The following is a 23,304-nucleotide window of genomic DNA, read 5'->3' on the forward strand; positions in this document are numbered from 1 at the left end:
TTTAATTTGTTCTTCGTCAGTGGATTGATGTTGTTGCTGTTTTGTTGTACAGTGTTGCTTGGTTTTGCTCTGTCTTGTTTTTAAATGTAATTTTTATAGATAAAGGTCTTCCTGTGGGGGGGGGGGTTTATAATAACTCGACCCCAAAAATTTGACCTTTGTTCTTGGTTTCTGTGAGCTAACCTCTAAAACTTGAGGATTTCTTCAGTAATCTTGAGTGTCTTTGATGAGTGTTCTGGACCATACAGATGTACAACTTTGGAAACACTACTCTGTATTTGGAAGTTCTACTCTGTATAGGATCATTGCAGTGCTTAATATGGGGCTTCTTAGCCATAGTCATTGTAACTACCACCAAATGGTTCTTTCCTGATGGGTCTAGTCTAGGTAAGAGACAGTAGGAGAAGCTGCTGATAGGGTTATATGATTCTGTGTGAGTGGCTGTTAACCAAGCTAACTGTGATCGTAAACACTTGGACCTCTAACATGGGCATTGGTCAGCTGGGTCATCCTGCTAGGTATAAAAGGAGTCATCACAGAAGCAGAAAAGGGGGTGGAAGCCTCTCACTATCATCAAGATAGAAGTGCCAGGAGTGGAACACATCCTTTGGACCCCAAGATCCCTGCATATTGACCCTCCTCCATGCAGGGAGAGAAAGCTGTGAGACCCCAGAAGCAGCAGCAGTAGAACCAAGACCGGGAGCATGAGGCAGAGCAGGGGGGCTAACTTCCCTCACGAAGTCCACGATCGAGTATGCCTGTGACTTTTGGGTGACCACTGCAAAGAATGATCAGATCTAGGGGAGACATAGAAAATGTGGGCGGGACAGCTGGTATCAGAACTCTTAAAGAAAGTTAGAGGGTGGGGGCATACCTGACCACCACCTCAAGGCGGGAATCACTGGGCTGATGTTGAGTTTGAGTCTCCTGTTCAGTGATGCAGTCAGGAGAGGTCAGACCACCTCCTGCATGCCTTTGTTGCCGTCATTAGGAGTCAGAATCAATTTGCCAGCAGTGGATTTGAGATACTTGCTTCATGACTATCAAAATGGCCCACCAACCTAGTCCTTTGAATTGTGGCTAGGACCATAGTTTGGAATACTCAAGGATCATATTCCCTTCAGCAAACCAGCTCCCCCTACCTGGGCTCAATATTAAAGTCTATCTTCCTTCCCTTTTCCTGCTCTGCCCTGTAGCCCTGCGTAGCTCCAGTTGTCCTGAGCAGGAGCAGAACACAAGAGAGCTGCTCTCTCTTGTCAATATATGGAGGGGGGGTCGGGTGGAGGAGACGAAGGAGCCTCCTGGATTTCCGTGTCTTGAAAGTGTCTCACATGGGATCTCTCCCCGAAGCTGTGTGACAGCCAGGGAGGGCCCAAGGATGGGGTCTCTTGAAAGCTGGCTTCTGTAACACTTAAAGAAGTTGATAAATGATAAAGACACACCGCATCCCCTTGAATCTTTGTCGAATTTAATGAACTTTACATTTATCAAAGTTTCTTCTCATTTGCTTTCCTACCACTAAAGAGCTCTCTTACTTGTGTCCAGGCTGCTGGTATTATTAATATGATTGGTAGACTCGGATGATAGGATGATCAGTAACTTGCTTAAGTCTGAAGTTCCCTGAATCTAAAGAGGAAAAGTCAAAATTAGTCAAAAGACAAAACTCTCTGATCATTTCGAAGCTGACTGCATCCTACCCTTTCTACATAATATAAGGAATTAATTAATACCTAGAATGGGCCTCCTAGCACAGCTCTATCTTTTTCCCTTTGATTTTAAAGCCCCTTTTATGTTTGTTCCATGAAATCTTGAGGTGGTTATTTATTTATGGGGGGAGAGGGTCAGTATCAAGTAGATCTTGCCACATGACATTGTCCATGGTATCATCAAATTAATAAACACCCCTATGATCATGGTCAGTGAATTTCGCTGAGAATTCATGATGTGGGTGGGGGGAGTGGGGAGGATGGTGGTCGCTGGGAAGGTTATTTCATTTTGGTTGGTGGATGAACCAAGGATGGGGCAGCTTGCCCTTGGCAAAAATGTGTAACATTATTCCCAATGGGAAAATCTCCCCAGTATTGTCTTACTAATCATGCATTTTTACAAAGTCTTCAAAAACGTTTTTTAACAGTTTTATTGACATATCACTTACCTAACTAAAATTCGACAGTTTAAACCTATGAAAAAGAGTCGTGCAATCATCAACACAATCCATTTTAGAACAATTTCTTCTTTCTCATACTAATTATTATTAGCTCGCCATTGCCCCTGAACTCCTTCTGCCATAACCCCAAGAAATTATTAATCCAGTTACTGTCTCCACAGGTTTAACCTATCCTGGGTATCATATTTTTTAAAAATACAAATACAAAAAGCAAAAAATAAACTCCAATAAAAACAAAATAAAACAGGAAAAACCTTAATAGAAAAGAAAGCAGAAAATAATAAAAACTAGAACAAACAATATAGATCAAAAGGGAGAGCAAATGATAAGGTATTAAAATTTAACCTAACTACATCTGCATCAATCTACTGTCCAAAGTCCAACCACTTTGGAATTCCATAACCTTAGGATAGCAGTCATCTGTTTTTCTCACACTGGGGCATTTCAGCCTTAAGTCCAAGAGAGTCTGGCAGTTCCTTCAATCTGCTACAGGTGAGTTTCACATTAGTCCAGTTCCCTTAGTGGGGTTTTTGAATTGAAACCTTCTGGGGTGGCCTATGCAGGATGTTGTGCACCTCGAAAGGAAAGGGTCTAAAGTCCTGGTTGTCTACAGCATGTGGCCCAAGTCACCAAAGGCTGGATCAAAACTAGGTCAAAAGTACCCAATTAGGAACATGATGGCAGATTCTTCCCTTGGGGGGTGGTCTATAAAAGTAATGTTTTCCCAAACGCACCGTGCCCCACCTCGTTTACTCAACAGAAGTGAAATCGCCTTCTCCAAAGCAGACATGACTTGGACTTGACTTTGCATTACGTTTCACTGGGCACCCTTGTAGGAGTGTCTGTTGACTTGGGGTGACTGTAGAACAGTGTTATGTGGCAGGGACAGCTTGGTCTTCTCCCTATCCCCCTAACTTGAGAAACTGACCTCAACTGGGGGGAAGCCCCCTCTGTTGAAGTGGTTTTTAAGATAGACAAATAAGGGGATGATATGTGAATCATGAGCGTTAGAGAGGCACCCGGCCTCGCTGCTTGGGACACATCAGATTAGAAGATTACAAGACTTGAGAACAGATGCCTGCCTTTGTCTTGGTTCTTATAGTAGTGCTTTCATACAATAGTTATCCTGCCGTGTTTGACTAACTTCAATCAGCAGAATAATTTCCCGGTCCCTCCGTGTCATGAGGTGTTTCATGGTATCACTGTTATTTTCTAAGGATGCGTAGTATTCCATTGTGTGTATATTCCAGAGTTTCTTGACCTACTTTACTACTGATGGGCATCATTTGGGTTTTTTCCAGCTTCTTACTATTGTGAACTATACTGCAGTGAATATGAGAGAGCATGTCTGTTTGTGTTGCAGCTCTCTTCTTTGGGGTATATATGCAACAGAAGTATTGCTAGTCTTATGCTATTTCTAGTCCCAGTTGTTTGGTTGTACTTTGTTGTTTGGTTGTAGTTGTTTACAAACCCCGCATCAGGGTATAACAGTTCCTGCCTCTCCACACTCTATCCAACATTTATTGTTTTCACTTTTGTTTTTAAATTGGGCTATCATGAATATATGGTGATATCTCATTGTTTCAAATTGCATCTCTTAATGGCTAGTGATGGTGAACATTTTTCTATGAATATGTTAACCAATTAAATGTCATTTTTAGTTAACTGTATGTGCATATGTTTTGTCCAAATTAGTTGGATTATTTGCTTTGTTTTGTTTCATATTGAGGTATTGCTCTCTCTCTCTCTCTATATATATATATATATATATATGTGTGTGTGTGTGTGTGTGTGTGTGTGTACACCTAAAGTGGACCAGGGATATATATAAACTTTAGATATGCAAATAGATTTTGAACTCACACTTAATCCTAAACTCTAGTCTAAGAACAATTAGTTCTTACATTGTGCTCCTGCTCAATACTTGTCCTCATGAAGTGATCCCTGAAGGTATGGGTATTATAGCAAAGTGTGATGAAGAAAGCAGATGGTGCCAAGCTACCAGAAACAACAGTGTCTGAAGTCTTAGGACTTGTCTTAAAATAAGCAGTCATCTAAGTGAGGTGTCAGCTAAGTCTATACAGAAGAAGCACACAAAATCCAAGATAAGAGAGGGGATTGTATTAGACTTTAAATTCTAAGCATCCAGTTTGCAGAAGGCTATGCATGACAGAAAAACCCAAAATCCATTTTGTGAGTCCCCATTTGGATTAAGCCTCCATTGCGCTCCCTCAGGCCCCGGAGCAGGGATATGAATGGCCTTTCCCTCAGGCAAAGTGCATTGGAGAGTGCATCACTGTAAATATAAACAAAACAAAGCGCACTGCTGACTCACAGCGACCCCACTGTGGGTGTCTGAGACTGTAACTGTTTATGAGAGTAAAAGCCTTGTCCTTCTTCTGACAAGCGGCTGGTAGTTTTGATCTCATGGATCACAGCTCAGTATATGAACACTATACCAAGAGGGCTCCACTGTAGATATAGTTAGTTAAAATGTAACATGTTATAATTTGATTTTTCATTTTGACCCATTTTTATTTGTTCTAATTCTTATTATCTTCTGCTTTCTTTTGGATTAAGGTTTTCCTGTGTGTTATTTTGTTGTCATTGTTGTCACTTTTGGTGGTATGATTTTTGAAATATGAAATTCAGGATAAGTAATTCATAGAGACAATAACTAGACTAATAGTTCCTCAGGGATAGGCAAGGAAGGTTGGGAAGTGATGAGGAGCTAATAATAATTAGTGAAAGAAGAGAGTGTTCCAGGATTGATTGTGGTGATGATTGCACAACTCTTTTCAATATAATTTAAACCATTGAATTGTATAGTACATGATTTCTATGCCAGTAGAACTGTGAAAGAAATTCTTCTTAAGCAGTTTTCCTAGGCACATATACCTAGTGGGCAGAAGAGTTTTAAATCCAAGAGTGCCTGGTATTTCAACAAACTAAACCCTTGCCTCTTACCCTCACCCTTCATTCCAAAGCTCAACAATATTTCATTTTCTGTTTTTCAAATGTATAAATTTGTCTTCTTTCTTGGAATTGTGGAGAGGTACAAAATAAGAATGCTATAAAAGGAGCAAATTACTTTGGGGGTGGGTGTTCTTTTCGTTATTTACCAGATTGAAAAACTAGCATTTGTTTCTCTTTACCCCACAATGTTTCATTCTGCCAGGTGAGAGTGGGAAAGAAATGTTTTGACAGTAACTCATGTTCCTGGCCTGGGGAAAGTTCTTCCCTTATGCTCTACCTCAGCAAAGCCACTTTTTAGGAGGTTTTTGTTTTGTTTTGTTGTGTTGTTTTTAATCTATTTTTCCAGGGTATACGTTTTATTTCTTTAATGACCGTTAACAGCCTGAACAGGCAGAAGAAAAGAAAGGGGTGAAACTTCCTATAAGATTCCAGACATATCATGTAGGCTCTTCTTCCCCCCTTGTTGATCCTCCCCATTCCTGGGCTCCACCCTCCTGCCACCCCTTGGGTCCAAAGGCAGGCAGCTTCATCTATTGAGGTGCTTGTTTTTCCCTTTCCCATCTCCAGTATGCCCTAACCTCACACCCTCCCCTTGCCCCTCCCTTCTGGAGGCACTGAATCCACATCCAGATGTGCCCATAGACCCTATTGTGGTGACAAAGTGACTGTGGTCCCTAGTCAGCTTCCTTCTTCACAACTCGTGCAGGTCCTCGCCAGGCCCCTCTAGCACATGGCACTGTTGCCATGGTGTGAATGAGGCCAAAGCATACCACCTCCTTCCTTGGGGAAGCACAAGGCCACAGCAGAGCAACAGGCTTGGCAAACAGGCAGATTTCAGCCCCACTTACTTTCCCCTCTCGGGAGAATGACAGGGTTTTCTGCTCCCGGAAACAGAGTAGTAGAAACTCACGGGGCAGTTCTAACCTGTCCTACAGAGTCGCTGTGTATTGGTATCAACTTGATGGCAGTGAGCTTGTTTTTTTGTTTTTTTACTTTCCCCTCAGTGGTACCCTTGTGTAGGGAGCAGCTGCACCACAGTACCCAGAAGCCCTGGGTTTTTTAAAAGGTTTTGTAAAAGGCAAGTGATGATGTCAGGGTCTTTTCAGGTTAGATTTCCTTTTAAGGTGGTCAACTGAGGTTTAACATCACTTCCAAATACAAAAACGAAAATAAAATAAAAACTCAACCAAACCCTATACCATCAAGCTAATTTCAACTCCTACCAACCCTATAGGACTGAGTAAACTGCCCTCTCGGGTTTCTGAAACCATGGATCTTTCGATGGAGCACAGCCTCTTCCTCTTTCTCTCAAGGAGAGGTTGGTGGGGTCCAACTGCCGCTCTTGCAGTTAGCAGCCACCATGGGAGCCACCACGTCCCCAAGGATCTTTGACATCACTTAGTAGCACCTTCATGGAGTCCCTGGGTGTTGCAGAGTTACGCAGCTGACCAGGAGTCAAAAGGTTGGTGATTCAAACCCACCCAGAGGTGCCTCCCCAAACAGCCCGTGAAAAGCCTAGAGAGCAGTTCTCTTTTGCATACATAGGGTGGTCACGGGTCAAAATCAACTCAATAGCTGCTAACCACAAGGGCTAACTTTCTAGCAATGATTCCACTTACCTGCTCACAAGTTTTAGCAAGCATGGAAGGTGCAAAATAAGCTTTCTCTGTCTTCGTGTCAATTACACTACCATACACAAGAATAACAAATTTCATGTTTGGATCCATAACCACTTCATTATAGCTCGATAAAGTCTCCACGTAGGCATGGTTACACTCCACACACTTCTGAAAGGCCAAGTCCTACAATGAAATTACATTTTGTTCTCCCTATCAATCATTCAGATTGACATCTCATTTCAAGAAGAACGACGTCAAGTTTCTCATCTCTCTCCATTCCTTCAGGCTGTCAGAAGACATCATGAGCCTCGGGGACATACAGATTTTACTGAGAGTCCAGAATGGCCTCTGACAAGATTCTGAATTCAACGTTTTTGATGTTGCTATTACTTATGGTCTCAAACATATTTGCCAGGCTGACTCTGGGGCTTGCTCGCCCTCTCAGCCAGCTAAAGCATGGCAGCCTCTTCTACCCTCATCGATTTCTTACCCAGGGGCCTGAGTTTTAAAGAGCTCATGAGACTTACCTAGCAGTAAGCAAAAGGCCCATTTAACAAAAGAACAAAAAATAACAAAAAAGCTAAAAACCAAGCAAGGGATTGAGTCTAATTCAAGACCCAATCACAGAATTGAGAGCCAGGAGGAGCTTGACGGTTGCTCTGGTTAGGAATCAAATGGCCAGGAATCTCTTGACCTGGCCCTCCCGCCAGTCAGAACACCTCTTACAACAGGAAGTTCACAGCTCCCTGGTCCAACCCTTGGCTGAAGAGGACACAGCTGGGACCCAAGAAAAACTTTAGAACTAGAAAAATGTTCTTTAAAATAAGCCCCCCCCTTTTTTTGCTTTGAAGTGCATATAAGCTTTGTCCTCTATGTTTCAGAGAAGCAGGGACAGTGTGCTATCTCCAGCACCCGCCCTCCACCATCAGGCCCCTTCTGACTTCGAGCAAGTAGGTAGCTCAGCCTTCACTGAGTCCTGGGAGGAATTTTTGTTGGCTAGTTCCTTCATGGGCAAAGATGAGAAGACCATCAAAGTGTTCATTAGAAGTTATCTGGAGAGTGAAAATTGGGGATTAAAATTTTTTTTTTTTTGTATCTATGTGGGGATTTCAAAATGTTCATGGAAAAATTCCATTATCTTTTCATTTTATCTTTCCACAACATTTTTGAAGTCCCTCTGTAGTACCCATCTCATTGGTAGCATGAATATGTTTTGCATGTGAATTAAAAATGTAAGGATAATTCACCTTCATATTGAGACAAGCCTGACGACCTACAATTTCAACCCTTCGGTCCTAATTCTCTCCTCTGGAGTTTCATCCTAGATGCCAAACTTGACCCAGTTCTCATAATGAGCCAAGGGAAAAGGGAAAGAGAAGACTCTAGAGCAGTGGTTCTCAACGTTGCTCATGCCGCGACCCTTCCATACAGTTCCTCATGTCGTGGTGGCCCCCCAACCATAACATTATTTTCGTTGCTACTTCATCACTGTCATGTTGCTACTGTGATGAATCGGGCGACCCCTGTGAAAGGGTCATTTAACCCCCAAAGGGGTCACGACCCACAGGTTGAGAACCACTGCTCTAGATGGTAGACCTTCAGGTCTCCCATTTCTCGAGTCCCTGACTGATAATGGGCTGAAATCATTCTTACAGCAAGTCATTCTTAAATCGGATACAAATATGAGCATCTGAAGGATACCAATCAAGAAACAGACTTGAACCACTACTTTTTTGATGGGAAAGTTGGTACAAGAAGTTCAGTCACTGCAGAGGAGAATTTGCAAAGGCAGAAGTTTTGCATTAGTGGAGCAGAGTAAAAGAACGGCATGCTGAGTCATCATTAACACATTCTTATTTCCGGTAGGAGGCGACCCGAGGTGGTGCCAGCAACTAACATTTGACCACTAACTAGAAGTTGGTCAGTTGAAATCTACCCAGAGGCGCCTCAGAAGACAGGCCTAGTAACCTGCTTCTGAAAGGACACACAGCCTTGAAAATCCCTGTGGGGTGCATTTCTACTCCGCGAACATGGGGCCACCGTGAGTCACAATTGACATGATGGCACCTGGTTTTGTTTCATGCTATGCTTGACTTTTGGGAATCTACCTGCTTATTATGAGAGAGCTGCAAAACGTTTAGGGGAAATTGCATTATCCTTTAATTCTATTTTTTCTGCAATCTTTTGAGGCACCCTCATGTTTTCCAACCATACTTAATAAAAAAAAAAAAAGACATCTTCAGGAATCATAGAACAAACAGCAGTGACAAGACAACTGATGACCTGGAAGAAGTCGGGGTAAGGAAGCTTATTTAATGTTCTATTTTTGAGAAGTTCAGACACCATCTTCCTTTCCACCTTTGTCTTGAAAACAGAAAATACATTTTGTAAAACACACAGTGCACAAAGCTTATTCCTGGTTTCAACATGTCATTTTACCTCATCAACCAGACTTGATTCAAAGTACTGAGAAGCGATATGGAGAGCCAGCTTTAGCCATATTTTATATTCCAGGGAGGGCCAGAAGACATCAAAGCCTTCGTACAAATCCTCCAGGGAGATGAAGCAGGCCTGAGAAGACAAGGCACCAGGTTGTTGTTTCATCACTCTGAACACTTAAAAGGGATTTTATTGTGAAATAATATATATAACAAATATCCTTCTAATGAAGCTGTATTATTTAGATGTGTACAGATGTAGAATTGCTTGTGTGTGTGTGTAGCTTAGGCAAAATTTTAGAAAGCAAATCATTGTTCATTCAACCAATCATACATATTTTGTTTTGTAGAATTAGTTGCAATTTTCTCAATTTAGCAGCTTTCTGCCACTCTGGGCTCCCTGTATCCATTCATTCCTCTTTGTTAATACTTTCTGTCTTTTGAGCTTTGTTTTAGGATAAATGCTATCTTCTTGGTTTCAGGTGTTGAATTGCTCTAAGGAATACATGCCTCACAAGTGTTACTGTTCAATGTATAGGCCTGTCGTTTAGCTGCCAGGTGGTCCCCAGCAGTGGGCTTAGGTCCAGCTTGGAAGGATAGCTAAAGGGCCAAAGCCTTGAAGGTTCTGCCAGTCTCCATGAGACCAATAAGTCTTATCCTTTTATCAATTTGAATTTTGTTCTACATTTTCCGCCCCTTCTGTCCAAGACCTCGTGTGGTCCTGATCAGAGCAGTCAGTAGTGGTAGCTGGGCACCATATAGGTCTTCCGGTCACAGGGTAGCAGTGATCTGTGGTTTGCAAGGTCCATCAGTCCTTTAGAGTAATTGTTTCCTTGTGGATTTCATTTTCTGCACTCTGTTTCCTCCATATAGGAAAAGACCAATAGTTACACTTTAAATCAGGGGTCCTCAAACTTTTTAAACAGGGGGCCAGTTCACTGTCCCTCAGACCTGTTGAAGGGCCGGACTATAGTCTTTAAAAAAACTATGAACAAATTCCTACGCACACTGCACATATCTTATTTTGAAGTAAAAAACAAATGTGGCAAAAACACCTGGCGGGCCAGATAAATGTCTTCGGGCGGGTCTCATGTGGCCCACGGGCCATAGTTTGAGGACCCTTGCTTTAGATGGCAGCTCACAAGCTTTTAAGACCTCAGTCATTACTCATCAGTATACACTGTGGAACGCTGTCTTATGTAACAATTGACTTAGCTTTCCCAAATGCCCCTGGCTGTGATCCTATGCCCTCAAGCCTAGTGACTCATCCCCTCCAGGTGTCTGATTGTGGCTTAGAAGTTTTCATACGTTTGCCCCTTGTTTGCTCTCATATGTATACATAGATACATTTATGACACCTACCAAAAACCTAACTCACAGCCATTGGGTTGATGGTGACTCATAGCAACCCTACAGGGTAGAGTAGAACTTCCCCCTTGGCTTTCTGAAACAGTCACTCGTTATGGGAGTAGACAGTCCCATCTTTCTCCCTCAAAGGGGCCAGTGGTTTCTACTGCTGCCCTTTGAGTTAGTGGCTCAACTCATAACCACTGTGCCACCAGGGCTCCTAGCACGTACAGAGACATAGGAAGAAATAGCCTCAACACAGTCCTTAATTGCAAGAAACTGGAAGCAGCCCAATAGCAGAAGACTGGATAAAGCAAGTGGTGCATACACACAATGGAAAACCATGCAGACTCAGAGACAGCCCGAGATGACAAAAACATGAAACACCACACATCATGGAAGGACCCGGAAACCACTATGCTGCGTGTGTGAAGTTAGTCAATCACAAAAGGACAAAGACTGTATTAGCCCACTACTATGAGGGGAAATACCAAATAAATAAATTCTAAAGACCTTTTGTTTTGCAAACAAAAGGGTAGAGAGCCTGCCTGCTGTCCATGAACCCTACATCACCCCCCTTAGAGACACATCTTAAGAACCACCCTGAAAGAGCAGACCTCACATCAGCAAGGTCACTCCTTCAAGAAGGGGAAAAGGGAGAAGACCATCCACTTGATGCCTTACAACACTGAGATGAGGTCGTGCCACATCACCAGAGGGAGACACTCCACCGGAGAGAAGGGAGCCTTACTAGAAATCAGTTCACCCTCAGGGCAGGGGAGCATCCATTTACCCACACTTCTGTTGGTGGGTAAATGGGGAAGAGCAACTTCTCATCAGGAAGGGATACTCAACCCTAATTACAGAGAACCCAAGGGGAGAATAAGCCTGGTAGTGTGCTCCTGATTAAACACTGTTGAACTGGTTTCTACCCAACCCTCAGTGAGCTGCACCAGGTGCTGTGTACTGTGATAATTAAAGGGTCCAGCAGTAACATTACCGTTCTCAGCCACAGCCAGCATCTCTAACCCCTTCTCCATCCCACCTAGTGTACCGTGACCCCTCGCCGTCTTACAGAAACTGTACCCCCTCTCTTCACTGGTCCGCTGATGCCACAGCCAATGGGGGGAGGGGGAAGCGTGGGCTCCTTTTAGACATAATAATTTATTTCTGTCCCCAAAGCTTATTAACATAGGATTCCATTGCTCACTCTCTCTGACTTTCTTCACCTTCTCGTATGGCCGCATGTCTGTCCCTCTGTCTCTTCCTCTCTCTAGCTCTCCCTTTCTGACTTTCAGCTCTTCTCTCTTTACTTGTCTGTCTTCCAATCTCCCCTCACCCTGCCCCCTTGACTCTCATTCCAATCTAAACACCCGTGCAGGTCATTAACTCTAATAAAAGCCTGTTAATTGAAACCCATGCTCCAGTCCACTTACCTTTTATTCCCATACTAACACTAATGACCTTAGACTCTGTCCTCCGGGGAACATGGTAGCCCTTGAAGATCAGACCAGAAGGACTCAAACTCCACTGTAGGAACTGTGCTCTACTTTAAAATTACCTTGGACTTAAAACTGAAATTCCCTGGTGTGAGAAGAAACCAATGGCTGCCATCGGACCTTGGTTGGATCCTGGCTTTGCCAGCATCCAATGAACAGGGTCCCAGAACCATCACCTATTCACTATTTTAATGACCTCCTTGCTTTAATATGACATGTACTAATCTGATAAGAAATGTTCTGCCTTGTAAATGAATGTTTCAGGAAAATTTCCCCTAGCACCAACCCCCACAATACAAACAAAGCCTAATTGAATTTAAGAATTCAATCTGTAAAAATCAATACCTCATTGGATTGTGGTTCAAAGCTGGGCTATATTTGCATAACCTCCTTTTCTCAACAGTATGTTACATTTTATGCCATTGGATAAATTAATGACATTGGCAATGGAATTGTCTTATGCCATACGGGGATGATTGATCATGTTCTTTGTCAGAAATGATAATGAGACCTCTAAGGTGAATCAGAGTCATTCATAATTTGTGGACAAGAGAATGGATTCTGGCCCCACTTAATTTTAGCCCCAATCCAAGAATATTTAGTTCTTGTGACATGGTCCTGCTCCATACTCGCCCTCACAAAGAAGTCACTGAAGAAATGGGTGCTACAGCGAGGTTTGATGAAATTAGATGGTGCTGGCTATTAAAAAGAATAGTGTCTAGAGTCTTAAAGGCATGCATTCAAACAAGCAGCCATCTACGTGAGGGGTCATCTAAGTCCAGGTGGAAGAAGCACACCAGCTTGTGTAATCTAAAGATTACAAATAACAACATCCGAATAGGATGAGGGAAAAGGTATCAGAACTTAAATTATGAACTCCTGGTTTGCAGAAGGCTCTAGATGACAGTGGGAGCCCCAAATCCATCTGCCGGGTAGTTACATGGATTAAGCCTCTGGTAGAGCCCCTCTGACCATAGCCAAGAGACTCTAATAGCCTTGCTATTAGATAGTGACTACGGTAAACTTGACTATGGTAAATGGAACTACAGTATAATGTGATATGTAGACACTGGATCTCCCTGGACCCATTCTGTATTTGTTCTACTTTTCAATATTTCTTGCTTTTTTTCTGGACAGAGGTTTTTTCCTCTGGTTTATTTTATTTTTGCCAGTGGTTTAAATGTATATATAAATGAAAATAACACATATTGTCTGTTTCCTAGTTTATGAGACACAAAAGAGGCAGATGTGTAGAGGCAATGACTGATGTAATGACTTTTTGGGGATATGGACGGGGTGCTTGAAGGGAGTGGGAGAGCAAATAATGAATACAAGAGAGGGGAGGATGTCCTAAAACCAATTGTGGCGATGTATATACAACTCTTTTCAAATATGACCGAACTATGGAAGTGCATATGATTATATCTTTTAAAATAGCCTCAAGAGCAGTAATCATGATTGTAATGAAATTACACAACCATTGGAAAACAAGCTAACTGTAGAATTAATTCTCAACTAACCCCTCAGAAAAATTATCCACTTTAATATACTCACATTGTCCTCTTCCATTAAAAGTGTTTGTACTGTTTTGTTTTTCTGTCTGATCATACTAGGGTTTATCTGAGATGTGTTATGTCATTGGGAGACACCCTTCTGAAGTTGTGTTATATGTTTTTCTGCTGTTCGGTGTATCAAACCCAGGATTGATGAACCTCTAGGGACAGCAAGTAGAATAAGGGTTTGGGGCAGGATGGGAGGGGGATGGAGAATTCAGTGGGGGTAGGTGGGTAAAAGAGGGACGATGTCAAGGACTCCAGGAAGAAAAAGAATGTTTGGAAACTGATTGTGGTAGCAATTGTAAAATACTGCTTGACATGATTGAACTATGGAATGATATATGTATTAACTCTGAATTAAAAGTAAATAAACATAAAAACAGGGAGGGGGAAAGCAGTTATTTTGCAGAGAAGTGGTCCACTATATATGAAATGATAAAAAGTACAGCCAAATTAAAGCAATAGACATTTAATAATAGACTGAGGAAGTTAATTTCAGTCAATCTATATGATATTTGATATGGCTCATGAGCCCCAAATTCAGGAGCAAAGTTTCATCAGTGTACCTATTTTAATTGTCACAGTATGAAAAGTATTTTATCACTGTATCTGTTTCCAGAGGCGATTTTCCCGAATTGTATTGTTGTTCATTATTTAGGGCTGCACACTATTCACAGATGTTAGCGCTTATTTTGTGAGCCATTTATTCATCTATTATTTGCATGAAAAGTGACCTCCAGAATGGCATCAGCTCCAGATTCACAGGAAGTGTTAAAACAGTAGTGCCCAGAATTCCTCTAGTCTCTACCAATCCTGTTCAATGTGACTTTCTTTAGAAATCTGAGCAAATGAGTATTCTTAGCACAAGAACAAAGGTGTTCTCCTAGTGGAAGCCATTTACTGCGCATCTGCATGGAGCAGGCAGTTTACAAAGACTCGATCTTCATGGTATCAAAGGTAGGTATTGTCTCTATGTAATGAATAGAGATGAAAAGACTCAAGGAGGTTAAATAACTCACCCAAGGCCCTACATCAGGATGTGTAACTCAGAGCTCAGCAGACCTAGACATGAGACACTACACCTGCATTCTCTCCACTAGCCCACCTGGTCTCCCAATAACTAGTTGAACGAATAAATGCAGTATCAGGAAGCAAAGGAAATGATTATATTGGTCTTCCTTATTTACTTGAAGACTGAGCCAATAACAATTTAGAGAACCCACTTACTTGTAAAATAGTCTCACAGATCGCAGTGAAATCATTTTCACGCTTAAGCAGACAGTTCAATTCTCCGATGATATCTCCACTAGTGCAGTACTCGGTAAACATCGTTTGGGATATATTTTCAGGTTTTAGGCTACTGTCTACTCCAAAGGTAGGAGGTGAACTATGCAACTGCAAAGAAGGGGGGTGGGGATATGCAAAGGGAAATAAGAAATGAAATTATTTTTTATCAAACCATCAAGGCCCTAAATAGTCCAAATGGTGGATGGTATTGGCTGCTCAGCAAAAAGGTGAGATTTGAGTCTTCCCAAAAGAGCCTTAGCAGGAAGTTCTCACCATTGAAAACCCTACCTAACTCTGACATACAGGGTCACGGTAAATGATAATCAGCTCTATATTTAGTTTTGACCAAACCATAGGAATTCCCACTGTTTCTTGCAAGGATGACACTGGAAGGAAAATATTCTTTATGAGTTGAGTTAGTTAATTGTGCCAACCTGGCCGATAAACACATGTGGGGCTAATTGAAAGGCAGAGGGATAAATGGGTGGTGAGCCTCACCTTTCTAGTTCTTGGATCTCTTGCTTTGTGATGTTCACACCAGGGTGCAGCTGCCTTAGCAGTTCCCTGCTTCAGCTTGCAAGATTGACTTCCTACAAGACATCCCCAAGGAGAAGCCACATGGACCTATCCCGATGCAGCCCTGGGTGCTGGAGCAGCCGTGTGGAGACGCCTGCTAGTGCTGAGATGCTTATTCGTTCATTGACTCAGCTTTCCTCCTGCAGTCGGCATCATTGCCTCTGTTTTGTGAGGTGGAGGACTTTGTGGACTGGTGTTGGGTTAATGGGTTAATGTTGGACTTGTGGGTTTGGATGTTTCCATGATGCACACTTTCTTTACATAAAACTCTCTTCTACATGAGTTGCTGTGGATTTGTTTCTCTAAAGTACCTAGACTAATACATTAGAGCCTTGTCAGATTGTGAAATAAGAATCAGATTTACCAAGATTAGGCTTCTCACATTTCAAATCTTTAGGTCAAAGATTTGCTCTCAGTTTTTACAAATACAATGGTCTATGTATAGTTTTTCTTATACAAAATTCCCACGAAAATAGGTCATTACAATCTGCAACTAATGCAGCCACCAACTCTAATTTATGAAATATCTGTATCATAATGGGCCAAGGCCAAAGGTAGAGGGGAGAAATACTTTTGATGGCACAGATGCATAAATCAGATGCCATTAATTAACAGGCCTCCAACCCAAGCCCTGTTTCAGGAAAAGCTTTGTTTCCTTTTCAGTTGCTTAAGAAGCGTCCCCACGAGACAACAGAAAAGGCTGGTTGCGTGATTCAGGAAGAGGCCTGGCAGGCACCGCTGAGGAAGGAGGAATATCAGACTTCAGTGGACAACTGCTGGCAACAACCAGAAGGTTGTCCAGGTTTTCCAGGAAGCTTAGTCCCTAACAGCAAAGAGGAAGGCTGCTTGTTCAAGACCCAGGAGAGCAACAGGTGGCTGAAGAAATTGGCTGTGAAAACTGCCCCTTTCTTAGAAATGATCAGTTGGAATCCAAGCTTCCATATTTCCAGAAGACTTGGAAAATTGTTTTAAAGTGGCCATAATGTTGAATGCAGTTCAAAAGATCAAAGCCACAAAAAAATGCTCTGCTTTCTTCAGAGAGATTCCCCTTCCTCCATATTCTAAAGATGTTCCCTACAATTCCTGGCCCCACTGTTGTCCGATCAAACACTAACTTAAGTATTACTGGGTATAAAATTAAGGCATTAAGGAATAAACTCAATCATTCTATCCCAAACCAAACTCATTAAGGTAATTTGGACCCACAGCAACACTAATAGGACAGGGTAGAATGGCCCGTGGGTTCCTGAGAGTGTAATTCTTTATAGGCATAGACATTCTAAGGTGAAAGTAAGGTTACTAATCACCTGATTTGGAATAAAGAAATTATCCTGACTTGTCCATGTGGACTCAGTGGTCCAGTCCTTAAAAGTAGAAGGAGACAGTAGAGGTCCTGGTGAGATGCAGCACCCAGAGAAGGACTTGACAGGTCTTTCCTGGCTCGGAGATAGAAGGGTCTTCAAACATACAAAAACTGAAAAAGGGAGCGCCATGAGCCAGCAGGGAAGTAGGACCACTGTCTTCCACCAGGATCTGAGTTTCTTATGTTGTTATAAGGTAAATACCGCAGTGGCTTGAAAGAAGAGGCTTTAAAGAACCTCACACTTCTGGAGGCTAGAAAAAGATCCCTGGTGGCCTACCGGGCTACACATTGAACTGCTAGCTGCAAGGTCAGTGGTTCAAATCCACCAGTCACCCCATGAGAGAAAGATGAGTCTATCTGGTCCCATAAAGTTTTAAATCTAGGAAATGGAAATAGACCGCTCTGCACTGTTCTACAATGCTGCTGTGAGTCGGAATCTACTCAGGGATGTGAGAAGTGGGGCAGAAGTCCAAAGTCAGGGGACTGGCTCCAAGGAAAGGCTCTCTTTCTGTGGGCTCTGGGAGAAGGGCTCCTCAACGCCCACAGCTCCATTATTCCTTGGTTCTTGGTGACTCTCGCGTGGCATGCGGCTCCTCCTATTTGTGCTCAATCTCTGTACCCTTGCTGCCCTAGGCATCACTCCGAGTGATGGGGTTTAGGGCGTGGCGTGCCCTACACTGTTGTAGTCTCATGAACATGTTAAGAAAGCCCTGTTCTCTAACAGGTATACCAAAAGCCATCGTGCCATTTCCGACTCAGAGTGAACCTACTGAACAGAGGAGAGTTGCCACTGTAGGTTCCGAGACTTTAAATGTCTATGAAAGTAGACAAACTCATCTTTCTCCTGACGAGCGGCTGGTGGGTTCAAATTTCAGAACAGGTGGTTAGCGGTTCAGTGTGTAAATCACTACATCACCAGGCTGCCTTTGGTTCCAAAAATCCACCGCCATCGAATCGATTCCAACTCATAGCAACCCTACAAGACAGAGTGTACTGCCCCTGTGGGTTTCCGAAACTGTAAATCTTTATGGGAGTAGAAAGCCTCATCTTTCTCATCACCAAGTGGCTGGTGGTTTCAAACTGCTGACCTTGTGGTTAGCAGCCCAGCACATAGTCCACTACACTACCAGCGCTCCTTTGCCTTTAGGACAATAAGCTTCCCAAAACTTATTCTGGAAGGACACAGTTCAATCCATACGAGCAGGACGAAATGAGACTCAGCTAACAATCCAAATGAGACTGGAAACTGATTCTCTCCAGCAGCTACAAGAAAAGAGTCGTATTGACATTTGGATTTCAAACTGATAAGACTCAAGCTCACAAAACGGTCCAGCCCGGCGGAATTCTGGTTGGGAGATCTTCAATGTAAGCTGTGACTTTTGTGGTCACGTGTGTTGGCAGCAATAGAAAACAAATACATCTTCAGCCTAAATGCCATTGGATTTATATTTTAAGATGGCTTAGCTACCAACCGTTGTAGAAAAAGTCCCCCAAAGGAACATGTTATGTTCCTTTATTGTATATATTACACGAGTAGCATGCATGTTAGCTTTATTTCAAGGGTTTGCTATGACATAGCTAATAGATACTGGTAGCCATATAGTCTGGTTATGATTGTAAAGAGGAGCCAGAGCAGCGAGATGGCTAATCATAACATATTGCCTCTATCCCCCTCGTCTGTCTCCTCTGGCACATTTTCCATGTAACTGATTTATTTTGCTCAGTGTCTGTCCCAGCTCCCTAGCATCGGTCCACTAGACGGGAAGCCCAGGATGGCAAGAACTTTTCATCCGCTTTGTCAGCCCTCAGCATGGCGGGAACAAAGCCAGGCCTGGCGGCAGACATGACGCGTGTGTGAACGATGCATGAACAGCTGAGACTTGTGCGGGAGAGGCCTAACAAAACCAGCCCTGAAAAGTCACCCAGGGAACCCTCATCGTGAAAACACACACGGGTCATCGTGGGCTCAGCTGACGAGCGGTTCTGTTTTCGTGGGCGGTACTTCATATTATTGTGTTGGCAGCCTTTCAATCACCGAGCCCGGGCCCACCGGGCGTTAGAGAACAGAACTGCTCTTGGGGGTCTCTTGGCAGCAATCTCTACGGGAGCAGAGATTGGCTTTTCTCTTGTGGAGTGGTTTCTCTACTGGGTGGTTTCGAAGCATCAACTTTGATGTGAGGAGCCAACCGCAAAACCGCGTACACCACCCAGGCTCCTTGTTCTCAAACTCAAAACACAAGACAAGCAAAAGAACCCAACCCTCAGTGCCATGGAGTCGTTTCCAACTCACAGCGACAAAGGAGAACTGCCCCTGCGGCTAAAACAGGAAGTTAAATACATCCTTGATCATTTGCCAGCTGAGGGTTCATGGGTATGGCCATCTTCTAGGGCAGTGTTGCCCAAGGTGGGGAAGTATTTCCTTGACAGGGGGCAAGGGGCACTCGAACAATCCAGGGGGGCTACGCTTTATCTTGGCTTATCGACTATCGTACAAAAGTTTTCAATTGGCAGGGGGACGGTGAGAAAATTTTTTCTTCCTGAAAAGTGGGCAATAGGCCGAGTAAGTTCAGGAACCTATTTCCAGGATCTAAGAATGTTAGATCATAGAGGGTCATAGGTGAGGCTCACCAAATGTATTCCACTGCCAAGTTCAAGGGCAATGGCATTCTTATCCCCACCACTGAAATAGCTCTCTCTTCCACACCCTCTTGCACTATGACTCCTTTGCTCTGTTTCTTCCTCGCCACCCGAAGCCTCCCTTTGGTCAGATTAAAAACTGTATGTCAATGCTCATCCTACTTGATGTCTCTGAGTAGTTGATTTTGTGGCCCCCGCCCTTGTTCCCCAAACTCTCATTTCCTTTGGGCGAGTAACCGAAACACTCCAAGTCTTGGTTTCCTTGTGTACATGACTGTGAGGACTAAGGACTGGCTAAAGCATTTTGTAAAATGTGAAGCACCTTTCGAGTGTTCGCTATTATCATTGTTTCTCAGCAGTTGTGTTTCATCAGAGCAGACACAGTTTCAGCCATTTGAGAAAGTTAAAACTTTTACATGTTCTCAGTTCCGAAAACTTCTCATGCTACAGCTAAAAAAAACCCAAAACAACTCTCCGTCATTGAGTCAATTCTGATTCATAGCAACTCTATAGGACAGGGTAGAATGGTCCCTGTGAGTTTCCAAGACTGTAACTCTTTATGGGAGGAGAAAGCCTCATCTTTCTCCAGAGGAGTTGTCTGGTGGTTTCACACGGCTGACCTCTCAGTTGGTAGCCTAACGCAGAACCACTACACCATCAGGGCTCTTGTGTGACAGTTACATATTTCAAAATACATTTTCAGTAAAAAAATAAATAAATAAAAAAGCCCCTTACAATTGCCATTCCTGAGATGATTAAGTATATTCCTTGTGGCATTTCTCCTTCCTTACATATGACATCTCCATAGTCAAAATATGCAAGTTTGGCTTTTTTCTGAAAGAAAAGAAATAAGCAGAGTCAATGTCAAAGCTCTGCAGTCTACTTCTCTAAATGGAACTATGATTTATCATCCAAAATGGGTTTCAAGTTACTGATCGTATTTGAGGTGTGTTAATGAGGTATACCACATCAACTTTTAGAAAGAAAAGGAGACCCCCAACAAACTACCGTATATACTCGAGTATTAGCCGACCTATCAGCCAAGGAACCTAATTTTACCACAAAAACTGCATTAAAAATGTGCTAAAAACTCAGCTTATACACCAGTATATGCAGTATGTTGTCGTTTTCAAAGGCAAACCAAATGCAGTGCCATCAAGCCAATGCTGACCCATGGTGACCCCCTGGGCGTTTCCAAGACTGGGACTGTTTACAGGAATAGAAAACCCAGTCTTTCTTCCTCAGAGAGGCTGGTGGTTTTGAACTCCCAACCATGTAGACCACAGTCCAACAAGTAACCACTACAACACCAGGGCTCCTATTGTTGATAGGTGCCGCCAAGTCAATTTTAGGCTCATGATGGCCCATGTCACAGAGTAAACAAGGTAATCTGTGCTGTGTTTAAATGGAGAGTTCTGGTAGCACCTGTTGTTCAGTGGTTGGCTACTAACAAGAAGGTCCCTGGGCTGTTCATACTTACTGCCCATTCCATGGCACAAAGATGAGGCAGTCTGCTTCTGGCAAGATTTGCAACCTTGGAAACCCCATGGAGGCAGTTCTACTGTGTGCTCTGTCTTCGTGAGTCAGACTCACCTTCCCTGGGAGCACAGCACCAGGTACTTTTCCTGTGGAGCCATAGGGTGGGTTCAAAATGCCAACCTTTGTTTTAGCAGCCAAGGCCTTAACCAGTAGGCCACTAGAGGTCCTTGAACAAAGTGTAGACTCTGATTCGTGCCTAGTATGGTAACTCATATCAGCTTCAATAAGCTTTATGGAAGAAACAGGATGCATTTAGGCCCTGTTTGTGGTTTGGATAATAATGGCACACTAAACCAATTCTCTGTCTAAGAAGATCTTGCAGTTAAGATGGGTAGGGAATTATAATTCACTCAAAAGAGACAGAAACAGGATACCATATAAAAAGGCAGAAAGGCCGCATGAGCCTGGCTTGGGTGTCCAGGGAAGGTTTTACAGAGGAACGGACAGACAAGCTAAGGCTGGAAGGAAGAGGAACAGCCAGGATAAGAAGAGCTGAAAACCATTCAGGAAGCGGGATCAGCATATGCAAAGATCCAGAAGCAGAGTCACCACTGGGGCTGGTGTCCCCTAGGGCAGTGATCGATGGTGGCCCCCAGTGGCCTGCCTTGGAACTCCGCCCAGATCAGCACTTAGAGAACACTCAGTAATGTTTACTCTCAATTGTCATCAAGAACGGCTCTCAATCAGGAGCCAAGCCCCACGTGCTGTTGAGTCAATGCTAACTGATGGTGGCCCCAGGTGTAAAACTGTTCCAAATGGTTTTCTGTGCTCTACTAGAAATAGATGATCAGGCCTTTCTTCCAAGGTACTTCTGAGTGGACTTGAACTGCCAACCTTTTGGTTAGTGTCTGGGTATTTTAACCACTCATGGACTTCATATTAAGGGATAGGCCACTTAAAGACTGACAGATGTTCGTAAGGGGTAGGGAGAGTCTAACAGATCTGCATAGGTATGGTGCTAAGTGGGGCAAGAAGATTCTGGGCTTCACGTCCTTCTCCAGGTTTAGCCTACATCGACCAATACAGAATCTAGTTTGCATGTGCTTTTCTTACATGAGGAAGTGGAAAGCACTAAAAATAATTACCATCAACCTTGAACCAGAGTAGATAACCAAATATTTACCCTGAAAAACTCGATGAGAACCTCTTTATTTTCCAGCCAAATGATGTTATGAAGATATTTCTCAGGAGTAGGGGGTGGGATTGCCATTGGGAAATTATTCAGTGCTTTTATTTTTTTCAGAAACACCTAAAATCAATAAAAATAACGATGGTTATCTTGGAACAAAAAAGTGGGATTAGGTAAAAATAAAGGAAATCTGAATAAGCTATGAACGTTAGTTAATAATCACATATCGGTATTGGTTCATGGATTATTACCAATGTGCCATTCGAATATAAGGTGTTAATGGTAAGGAAAACTGTGTGAAGGGGAGTTAATATGAGAACTCTCTAAACTGTCCAATTTTTTTTCTGTGAACCTAAAACTATTCTAAAAATTGTAGTCACCTAATAAAGATAAGCTTTATTAAAATATAAAATATTTTATTTTTATTTAATAAAAATTAAAATTCAGATTTTTGTTTCCAATGATGATGATCAGATTTGCTTGCTTAGAGAGTCTGCTGTTATGCAAATTTAACCTGGATTGAGTTTTAACTTCTTTCATCCTATGTAAATAATCTAATCAAAACCTTTTCTTGGTCTCAATTTTCCCTTTAATATATTAACTCAGATTGAGTCCATTCTTTGAATAACTTAACACTGCATTCTTATTTGTTTTCATCTCAAATGACCTAAACTGTATATTGATTACAAAATTATTTAATGCCATGCTCTCATTCTCTCTCTCTTTTAATTTTTACTATATCTTTACTTATCTTCTGGAGCCCTGGTAGCTTGGTGGGTTACAAATTTGACTGCTAACTGCAAATTCAGCTGTTTGAATCCACCAGCTTCTCCTTGGGAGAAAGATGAAGTTTTCTACTCCCGTGAAGATTTAGAGCAGTGGTTCTCAACCTGTGGGTCGCAACCACTTTAGGGGGTCAAAAGACCCTTTCACAGGGTTTGCCTGATTCATAACAGTAGCAAAATTACAGTTATGAAATAGCAATGAAAATAATTTTGTGATTAGGGGTCACCACAACATGAGGAACTGTATTAAAGGTTGTGGCATTAGGAAGCTTGAGAACCACTGATTTAGAGTCTCAGAAACCCATAGGGGCTTGTTCTATTCTGTCCTTGTTCACCTCTGTTCTACCCTGTCCTTGTTCACCTCTGTTCTACCCTGTCCTTGTTCA

The 23,304-nt window shown here is 42.6% G+C and overlaps 1 protein-coding gene across 1 annotated transcript in view; it reads right to left on the reverse strand.

Annotated features, from left to right (window-relative positions):
• SLC9C2 (solute carrier family 9 member C2 (putative)) overlaps positions 1 to 23,304 on the reverse strand; it is a 91,509-nt gene that overhangs the window by 8,474 nt on the left and 59,731 nt on the right. The window contains exons 21-26 of the mRNA XM_004706822.2: positions 22,128 to 22,253; positions 20,201 to 20,299; positions 14,830 to 14,997; positions 9,202 to 9,333; positions 6,763 to 6,945; positions 1,536 to 1,626 (exon numbers count right to left, since the gene is read on the reverse strand). Of these exons, the coding sequence (XP_004706879.2) occupies positions 1,536 to 1,626; positions 6,763 to 6,945; positions 9,202 to 9,333; positions 14,830 to 14,997; positions 20,201 to 20,299; positions 22,128 to 22,253 (799 nt within the window). The remainder of the gene's footprint in view (positions 1 to 1,535; positions 1,627 to 6,762; positions 6,946 to 9,201; positions 9,334 to 14,829; positions 14,998 to 20,200; positions 20,300 to 22,127; positions 22,254 to 23,304) is intronic.

The sequence above is a fragment of the Echinops telfairi genome, unplaced genomic scaffold (genome assembly GCF_000313985.2).
Source record: "Echinops telfairi isolate 266 unplaced genomic scaffold, ASM31398v2 ScPeMD7_7424;HRSCAF=8462, whole genome shotgun sequence".
Classification (NCBI taxonomy): Eukaryota; Metazoa; Chordata; class Mammalia; order Afrosoricida; family Tenrecidae; genus Echinops; species Echinops telfairi.